The 10,485-nt window shown below is 40.2% G+C and overlaps 1 protein-coding gene across 2 annotated transcripts in view; it reads left to right on the forward strand.

Moving 5' to 3' along the window:
- rab11fip5a (RAB11 family interacting protein 5a (class I)) overlaps positions 1 to 10,485 on the forward strand; it is a 53,764-nt gene that overhangs the window by 37,498 nt on the left and 5,781 nt on the right. The window contains exons 4-5 of one of the 2 annotated variants that reach the window (XM_041813491.1): positions 106 to 3,570; positions 9,121 to 9,265. In XM_041813491.1, coding sequence (XP_041669425.1) covers positions 106 to 3,570; positions 9,121 to 9,265 — 3,610 coding nt within the window. The remainder of the gene's footprint in view (positions 1 to 105; positions 3,571 to 9,120; positions 9,266 to 10,485) is intronic. The other variant, XM_041813493.1, reaches the window with a different exon arrangement.

Genomic DNA, 10,485 nt, shown 5'->3' on the forward strand with positions numbered 1-10,485 from the left:
GTGAAAATTATGCAATTAAGTTGTGATTTTTGATTGAAACTGGCAGTAGGGCTTTAGCTCATCTCTGTCACTAATCACAAGGACTGTGTGTCCTTCCTTTCACAGCCTGGTGGTGTCACCTAAACTAGAGCCCAGCACTGACCCACACCCACCACCCCTCCCAGCTAGACCCCATCCCCCGGGTCCCCCCATAGATCCAGCCTCTCTGGTTACTTCACTACATCACACTAACCCCTTCTGTCACTCACAGTCCGCCTCACCTCCCATGTCCCCGTGTAATCCTTTCTTTCCTCTCGTCCAGCACAACCCTTTTTTCGAAGACATGCTAACCGCTAATCCCCTAAAATCTTCGCTGCCTCCTCTGCCCTATCTTTCCAGTTCCAGGCCCCCCATAAGTCAGCTTTTTCCGACTAACCCGCAGGACTCGGTGGCTGGTACGGATCCAAAGAGCAAAGTGATGGCGAAAGTTGAGAAACGGCCTCTTCCTCCGCTCCCAACAGAAGGGGAGAAACCTTTAAACAAGAAGTCAGCCAACCCTTTTACGGCTGCAGGAGAGCTGGATTCAGAGTGGGACGAATCCTTTGAAGCGTTTGCAGCTGGCAGGCTGCAGTCTCCTGAGGATCTGACCACAGATTGCAAAACACAGCAGAACACTCCCAGTGACCATCCACTGGAACGCTGCAATAATAAAGGAGCACTGCTTCCCATAACGGATGCTGATCAAAACACAAATGTGAATGAAGTGCTTCATCATCAACCTTGCACAGAATTTGTATTCGAAGCACATAAAGCCATCCACCAGGTGGCAAACACTAACACTTATCACTTTGACACATTTGCACAATTCCTCGAAACAATCCCAGAGCACACAAGCTTCGAGAGTGAAAACCTAACTTTAAATACTCCTGATAACTCACCGAAACTGGCTGTTTGCACTGAGACTAATGAAGCTAACACCACTACTAACACAGCTGATTTAACAAACACTAGTTTGCATCCAATTCTCTGTCATGCCTCGTCAGTGAAGGCCGTCAGCAGCTCCCCAGACCCCAGCTCTTCAGGCCTCGGCAGTTCAGCAGAAGAGGATTTCCTCTCCTGTATCTCGTCTTACTCAGACAAATTCTCAGCGTCGTCCTCCTCTGAGGAAGCTGAGGCACAAAACCTCGAAAGCAGCATCCTTAGCTTTGGGAAATCCTCTGAGTCAGCAGTGTTGAAGCCTTTAAAGCCCTCAGAGTCTGAAGATGACATTGCTGACAGGTCTGGTGATCTGTCTTTAGTTGAAGTTGCCCAGAAGACTATTATTCAGGACATGGATGGTAATACAACCAAAGATATGATTGGTTTGGACAGGTTATTGGAGCCACATTCCCCTGTCACTGCAAACCAGACTGAGAGGGAAGATAGCGAGGCATCCAAATTCCCAGAGCAAAAATCCAACATCACTTTACAGTCCGACAATGAAAACATAGAGAAACTGTTTAGTGATTTAAATGAGGATGTCCCAAATCTCTTGCATGATCCTCCTGACCTTCTTCACATAAAGACATCAATGACTCCAGATCAAGATCTACGCTCAACCCAACCAACGGTACACATCATAACCTCCTCCCCGGCTCTGAGTTCCTCAGATCCAACCATTGAGAGCACCTCTTCGGAAGGCCGGGATGCTAACCAGCGATCTCCCATACCCTTTGGCCTCCTTGGTGATCTCCTAAACACTAGTAGCATAGCACCAAGTCCAAGTAAAAGCTTTGACGAAACGCTGTTGCACACGCCGATGTCCAATAACAGCAGCGGCAGCTTTCTCCAAAGCCTTTATGTCAGCACCGACTCTCAGGCCTACCAAACCTGCATGTCTGGCCCATCACCAAAGAACTCCAGCAGGTCGGAAACAAATGAGACTCTAGACTCTTTGAATTTGACGCTCTGTGGGGAGCTGAATGAAAGTCAGGTGACTGTTGGAGGTTTTTCAGTTCTCCAAAGGGAGTCAACTAATGCATGCAAGCCAACTTGCAAAGAAATGAGCCAGCAGAGGCAATCCAGAGAGGGAATCAGTCAAGGGAATGAAGCGCAAGAAGAAATCAGCCAGGAAAAAGACCGATTTGGAAGAGATTTTAGCCACAAGAACCAACCTTTGGGAGAAATCAGTCAAGACAACCAAAAGAACCAATCATTAGAAGAAGAAACCAGCCAAAGGAACCCATCTAGCAAAGAAATCCTACAAGAGAACCAATCCATAGAAGAAATCATACATTATAGGGAAGAAATCAGGCACAGCAACCAATCTAAAGGAGAATCAAGCCAGGAGAACCAATATAGAGAAGAAACCTGCCAGAAAAAACAATCTAGCAAAGAAATACCTCAAGAGAACCAGTCTTACAGAGAGACCATCCAGTACGGTAAAGAAATTTGCCACCTTACCCAATCACGAGGACAAACGACCATGAGAGACCAATCCAAAGAAGAAATCATCCAAGAGAACCAATCTATGGTACAAATAAGCCAAGACAACCAATATAGAGAGCAAATCTGCCAAATGAACCAACCTATAGGAAGCCACATCAGCCAACAGAACCAATCAGGAGAAAGCCAAATCAGCCAAAAGGGCTCATCCGGCAAAGAAATCAGCCAAGGTGACCAATCCAGAAAAGAAATCAGCCAAAACATCCAATTCAGTGGAGAAATCTACCAATTGGACCAATCTAGAGAAGAAACCAGCAAGAAAATCCAATCTAGAGAAGAAATTTGCCAAAAGAACCAACCTAGAGGGGAAGAAATCAGCCAACACTTCCAGTGTAGCAAAGAAATTTGTCAGAGGAACCACAGTAGAGGTCAAGAAAATAGCCATAAGAACCAATCTGGCAAAGAAATCAACCAAAAGAACCAATCTATTGAAGAAATTGGCCAACAGACTCTGTTTGGTGAAGCAATCTGCCAGTTGGACCAATCTAGAGGAGAAACCAACCAGAAGAACCATGATGATGGTGAAATCTGCCAAAAGAACCGGTCACCTAGTGAAGAATTCTTTCAAGAGGACCAGTTTTACAAATCCTTCCCTACAACATTGGACAAGACAGCAACTCATAACTCAACTTTTACTATGAGAGATGACTTTGGTTTGGATGTTTTCCCTGCAATATGCACAGACTGTAACATAAGTAATAATCTGAGACAGCACACTGTAGAAGGTGGGGAAAGTCAGCAAGTCATATTTGCTGATGCATTCTTGAACTGCCCTCAAGCACAAGGTGCTACGCTACATCGCTCCCACTCTGAGGGCACCCTGACCCCCGCCTTTGAAGAGCTCCTCCTGCCCTCCTTTGGGAGCGATCCTGGTGCGATACAGGACTCCTCTTCATCTCGCTCCAGCCCTGAACTCCCTTCTTTGACCTCCTTTCCTCCCTCTTTAACTCCTGAACGTAGTATCTCCCCAGTAGCGTTCTCTTCCCTCCCTTTTCTTGCTGATGCCGCGGCGAGTTCACCTCCCAGCGCGGCAAGAGGTGCAGCACAAGAGCCATTACTTCAGGGGACCAATCAGCAGCAGCAGGCAGGCGATCTTGAGGAGAACAGGTGAGGCTGCACATGCTCAGTGTGTGGTGAAAAGGTGGAGGGAAGCACTTTTCTCTACTTTCAGGGATTTCTATCCTGTCGTCTCCTCAGTCTCTCTGTGACGCTCTGCTTCCGCCTGCATTCTTCTGTGGCTCCAACTCTTCAGGGGTTTGTTTTTTTGTGGTGTGACTTTCTCCATACACACATAAACAGAAATGCACACATGCTAGGGCTGGGCAATATCAACCAAATATCTCATCTCTGTATTCTGTATTAAAGCTGAATGGTGATTCACAATGTATATCCTGGTATTTTATTCTAAAAAGAAATACCATGTGGCTATTACAGTACCAGAATTTTAAACTTTGATATAAATCTGGTAAAAATCAATTAATGTCCATAAAGCTTATTAAAATATACTTCTACTTTGACTCTGGTGTGTTTACAAAGCTATCAGCCAGAAAACCTCCACTGAAAATAGCTGCAGGTTTTTGGTTATATATTTACTGATACATCCTCTTATCTTATCTGTTCCCACTTCCCTTTACTCTACTTCACAAAATCCTGCACTGTTTGCCCTAAAGACCTATGACTTGAAATTTTCACATTTCCAAAGCAATACTGAGATCCGTCTTTCACTGCGATACTGCAAAATTAACAATGCCGTTACATCTCTGATATACAGTATGCAAAACTTTAAGACCTCATAATGATGCATACATTCATAAAATAACAAATTAGCCATTATTACAAACTACAGAAACTAAATAATCATCAGTCAATTTTAAACCAAAGGAGATCAAAATTTAAAGCCATGTTTACGAGCCAAAGATTTCGTCCATTGGAAGCAAAGCTTTGTCGATTTTTGCATGGTCATTTACGTGACAACTGTGTTTTGGTACCTGAAAAAGGAACGTTTTTCTTCAGGTTAATTTTTAAAACAACACTTCTTTCATTCTCAGCAACTGGCAAAAGAGAACTGCCACTCTGAAAACACACAAGCACAGTACGGTTCCAGTCAACAAGCCCTCAAAAGTAAGAAGACTAAAACAAAAATGGTGGTTCTGTTTGTGTTGCTCTTGGAGTATCAACCCAATGTCATTATAACCTTGCAAAGCAGATGGCCCGTTTCCTTGTTTCTCACTGGTGAATCCATATTGCAAAGCTCCCATTTGAACTGTTTGGGCCTAGTTAGAAAGTGACAGGACCAATCAACGATGAGGGGCAGTACTTTCGGGCGCGGTGGAGTCGTGATGTAGACAAGCAGCAACAAGAGGTCGGTGCCGTTATGGCTGAAGACATTAGCGAGGATGTTGCTAAAGCGCCAGTTTTATTAGAACTTGATGACATTTCTTAGTTAAAAGAAGAACAAAGAACAGCGTTGAGTTGTTTTCTTTTCAGAAACGACAAAGTCATGTACTGACATGTCTACAGTCTCCATGGCTCCTGTTATGCAGCTCTATATGGAGTTTACTCCTTGGTTGCGGCTACGACGTCACGTGTTTTGTTGCTCTGATTGGCCCGTAAGGATGTGACGGACAGAACGTTCATCCAATCATCCCCCAAGTTTTTTTTCAAAGGCTCTGCCCTTTCCCAGAGGTTTTATATCGAAGGTTTTCCAGATGGATGTGTGAAACGACGTGTCAGGTTATACTCATCATCCATCCACAGAAATGTTTCCATGTCAGCCATGTCTGCCTTTTTTATACCTTTACTCCCTGGCCTGATGTGTAAAACCAAAAATGGAAAAACGCCATTTTCAGTGGATCGTTTCTGTGTAAACGTGGTCTTAACTGCACAAATAAATATCAGTCATCCCTTCAGTCAAACTTTATTTATATAGCACCTTTCAAACAAATTCAATAGCAGGGTTTAACAAAAGTGACGAAAAGGTAAAATGGTAATAAAGATTTAGAGACTAATGCACACAAAAAGTAATTCACTAAAATAATCAAAAAGATGATTAAAAGAGACAGAGATAAAAGACAAAGCAGTAAAGGGAAAAAAATATGAAATAAAAATCACTGTAATTAGCATAAAAAACATTAAAAATAATAATAATAAATAATAAAACAATGATAAACGATTTAAAAGATATAAAAGAAAGCCTATAAAACTGGACATAAAAAAAACAGATCATCATGAATAGAGTTAAATAAAAGCCAAAAACCCTAAAATTAAGATTTAAAATGTTTTAAGATAACTAGAATGAATAGAAAAATGATTTTGAAAGCACGTATAGTCATAAAATTATAAAGTACTACATTAAAACCAGAAGGAATAAATAAGATTTCAGCTTGCGTTTAAAAGTTTTGATATTCTCAGCTCCTCTCAGATCCTCTGGCAGGCTGTTCCACCGTCTTAGAGCGTAAAAGCGGAAAGAGGATTCTCCATACTTTTTAGTTCTACTCTCTGGAACAGCCAAAAGAGAAATACCAGAGGATCTGAGCATCAGTCTGGGCTCATAGACTAAAACCATCTCTGAAAGGTGGTCTGGAGTTAGGCCATGTAGAGCTTTATAAACATAAATAAATAATTTTAAAATCAATACTAATAGGCAACCAGTGCAAGGACTTTGAGATAGCTGTTGTATAGCTAATATTTAGCTGATACACCAGCAACAATCACTCACTTAGCAAACTGCAGGCAAACTGCTGCACACTGTCCAAATGTTGCCAACATGTTTGTGCAGTTTTTGATCATTAAAACAATCAGTTAGCCAATATTGGGTCTCTGGGACTCCTACTTCGTTTGTTGTGGTTTCAGTGTCATTTAACATTTACTTAAAATGTTTTTACTCCTAAATTAAGTGAAAAATCTCCATTTGGACAATGTTTCAAACAGATTATCTCGTGGTCCATAGGCGTGCTACTGCCAGTGTCTCAGACTATAACCCTGGGTTTGGTGTGACGGCTATTCTTTTTCCAAGTCAGCATCAACATAAACTATCTTAGTTTAAATTATATTGTCTCACCCTATATCTATTATGAAAACATGCCATTAAAAGTCTGAATATTTCCCAGCCCTAACACAAACACAGCCTTCTGGTGTTAACAGGACTCCTCTGCAGGTGTCTCGTGTGTCCTGCCTCGTCTGTAACAGGAGGGAAAACAGAGCCTCGGGCCAATTAGCAGTTATTATTTTGCCCTGATTCCTACCACACCCCCCTCCCCTCCTAATACACCCCCCCTCCCCACAGGGCCAGCTCGAGTTCTCACACACACACACTCATTTGTGGAGATCTCAGCCTCTAACCCGCCTGTAACTGAAGGTGTTGTTGTGTCATTTCCTTTTCACCTCGAGGTAATAACACATTTAACACAATCCTTCATGTCTGATTGCACCAGTGTCTGCAATTAAGACTTTCAGTTTTGATCTAATTTAATTTTAATTTTCACCAGCATTTCCTTTAATGAGGACTCTTAACACGTGTCTAACCCTCTCTTCCCCTCATCGCTGAGATGAACGGTTTCTGGGATCTTTAACATCCATGTTTGGTGTCATTCTGGAGGTCTAGAGGAAGATCTCAAAGTGTAAACAATTATTTTTTACTTTGGCTAAAGAAAGAATAATGTGACTAGTGTGTTGATGGTGTAAATTAAAGTCACAGCAGTCAGTAATGAAGGAGGTCTGATGAAACAGATTTCCTTCGTAATGTAGGTCACTGACACAGGAAGCTGTCTTTCCTGTGTCATTGTTGTTTGTCTTAAGGTGTTTTAAAGGTTAGCAGAATAATTAAACTTAACTCTGTTAATGCAGAAGCTTTTTAGCCCACATAGTTGAGATGATGCATGTTTAAAATCTGTGATAATGAAATAATGAAAAAAGGTTAACAGTTGAGAGGTCAAAATAATAAGGTGATCAAAATACATTTTCTGTGTTTAGTTAAGAATATATCATTATGAAATCTCACTTTGCAGTTAGAAATGTATGCAGAATTAACTTTTACTCAAGTTTGAATTGTTCCATATTTTGTTTAAAAGTTCAGGTCATGATGCAGCATTATTCTAATTTAAGACTGTTTAGATTTGCTTTGATTGGGCATTCTGTAAAACAGTGATTCCCAACCTTTTTCCCTACGACCCCCCCTTACATGTATCTGAGAGAAGCAGAGCCTAGATGATAGTAATATTTCTTTAACCTGATATTTGTGTAAAATACCAGTTTAAAGTTTTTTTTTTTTTTTTGGCAGCTGAAATGTTATGCATTACATAATCATGCAATCGTTCAAGTGCCATTTTTAATAGTCCAAAAAAAAACCCAACTTTCTTCATTTTTGCAGATTTTTTTTATTAGATATGAGAAATAGATGAAAATGATCACTCCTTTCAATAAAACAAGTCATATTCAATTTGCAATACAAGTCACAGTTTAGATATTTTAGAATTGTTCAGCCCTAGTTTGATCTAGTATTGTGTTGGTTGGAATATAGAGCTTTATTGCTTGTTTTTTGGGAAACACATGAGATGAGGAGCTTGAGAAATAATTGCATATCAAATTGCAATATTGGGGAAAAAATGCAATTAGATTATATTTCCAAATCATTCAACCCTAGTACACATGAATTCTAACTGTTTTCATTGACAAAATTCCAACATAACAAGCCATAATACATTTTTTGACAACAGATCTATCCAGTACAACAACATTATATAAGGGCCACTCTTGAAAAATAAGAATAAAGAGGATTGTAATTTTCATAAAACCTTGAAAGTCTCAAGTTTAAAAACTTGATAATTTAGGAGAAAAAAATGAAACTTTTAACTCTGAAAATTGTAAATTAAAAAAATTGTACAAAAATTGTACATGAACAAAAAAAATTAGAATCTTTTAAGGTCATACAGTCAAAGAGTCAAAAATCCAACCAATATTTTCAGAATTACTTGTTGGGAATGTAAATGTAGGATTTTAAAAACTTGAAAGTTTTGAGTTTCTGTCATCAAAATTTAAGACTTTTTAAAGTATGAAATTGCAAGTTGTTCTTGTTAATATCCAGCTTTTAAACTCTGAATCTCTGAGTTTGTGTTCTTGTAAGTTAACAACTTTATAATCTCTAAAAAAATTCATTTTCTTCCCTGAAAATGTTTACTGTTTTGCTCTAAAATTAACACATTCTCTTCACTTTTAATCTTTATCTTTCTAATCAGTATTAAAAAAAATACATACATCTAATTTTGACAGTGTCAGAGCAGACAGGGTCCCACGCCTTCCCTGAGATCACTGGCGCCCCACCTAGGGGTGCCTGGCAGCAGGTTGGGAACCAATGCTGTAAAATAAAGTAAAGGCTAGAATATGTAAGCTTCTACATTTCATCAGTCATTAAAATATCTTCCTCTTGGTGTCTTTGATATAAAACAGAGAAATGAACATTAGATATATATTCAGGTCCTCTCAGTTAAAAGCCTTACACAGTTAAACCAAAAAAAACCCTCCAGACCTCCAGGATAGCCGTAACATGGAGCTGTTACAGTCTAAAAATCTTCTTCATGAAACCCTGAACAGCCACAGGGTAGTTGTCCTGATAAATGGGAAATGTGATCTTATTTGTGTGTCGTTTGTCGTCCCGTCCAGCCCCCACCCAGTGAAGCCCCTGACGACTGCCATGCTGACTGAGGAGAAGCGGACGGAGAGCCGGTCTGTGCTGGAGAAGCTGAAGTCCACCATCCATCCAGGGAGGAGCAGCCAGATCAGCGAGCAGGAGATGGAGAGGAAGAAGGTGCATGAGCTGTTTGAATGATTTAAAAAAACAACAACACTGCCCTACAGAGGCAAATGACAGCCAGTGTGGGTTTGTATGTGTAGGGTGGAATTATTTAATGTTTGAATAGTTGCTTAAAGATGCTGGTTCACCTTAAACAAACACTTTTTTTTTAAAGTTTGTCTTATTTCTCCTCCCTGTTTACATGTAAAAAAGCACAAATGCTCAATGTTATGAAAGAGTAAGCCAGGGTATCTGAACTTTTTCCACTGAGGGCTAGATACAGAAATATAGAAGGATGTCGGTACCATAAGGTAGAGTTTATGAAAGTTTTTAAAAACCAATAAAAGTAGGTTAAGATATGCTTAGTGATTGAGTATGCCTAAATCGACCACTTTGTCAAGAAAGATGCCTGATTTGCAGCTATAAATTTTTCTTTATTAGCATTATTATTAGCCATTATTTAGCACTTATTGCTGGTCATTGAGTTTTTTCCTATGCCAATAAGGAAAGCCTGAGGCAGGGAGAGAAGCAGCAAGAAATCTCAGAGCAGAGCAGGCAAAAATGACAACAGAAGGGCAATGATTAAGTCAGAAGCAGAATGAAGGAGGAGCTGGGGTAGAGGAGGGTTACAAGAGCAGTATAGATAAGGCAGCATAAGAGCGATTGGCTAACAGTGTACTTGCAGAAAATCAGCTAGATGTCAGCTGATCTCAATTATGGCCGTGCCTGAACTACCATGCTCGATTTAATGGCGGAAAAGGCAAATAGACAATCATTTCCAGGTTTCTGGGGATGCCAGTCAGATTTCAGGGGGCCCTGTTTGGCCCAGGCTACCACTAGCTCCGTCCCTGGAATATTATTAATCAGGGAGTTAGAAAACAAGATATTAGTATCATTTTGGTTGCGAGTTTCTTAATTTAATCACAAAAAAACATCAATAAATTCTTCTTGACATGATGTTTGTTTACAGAATTAGCATGGTAGCACAGCCTAGTACTAAAAGAACAATTCAATCAGGCACAAGCATCAAGCTCAAATGTGGGCCTTATTTAATGTAATTTCTAAAGTCTACTGCGGGCCAATCACAACTGGACTGTGGGCCAGAGTTTGGACATCCCTGATGTAAGCTATCTTCCTATGTGATGACTTTTATTGCATTCTTTTAAGTCCACAGTATGCAGTTTCTGTGCAGCTCTTTTTCTATGAACACTGCTAGCATTAACACGGTTGTTGAG

This window comes from Cheilinus undulatus, linkage group 18 (assembly GCF_018320785.1).
Source record: "Cheilinus undulatus linkage group 18, ASM1832078v1, whole genome shotgun sequence".
NCBI classification, from domain to species: Eukaryota; Metazoa; Chordata; class Actinopteri; order Labriformes; family Labridae; genus Cheilinus; species Cheilinus undulatus.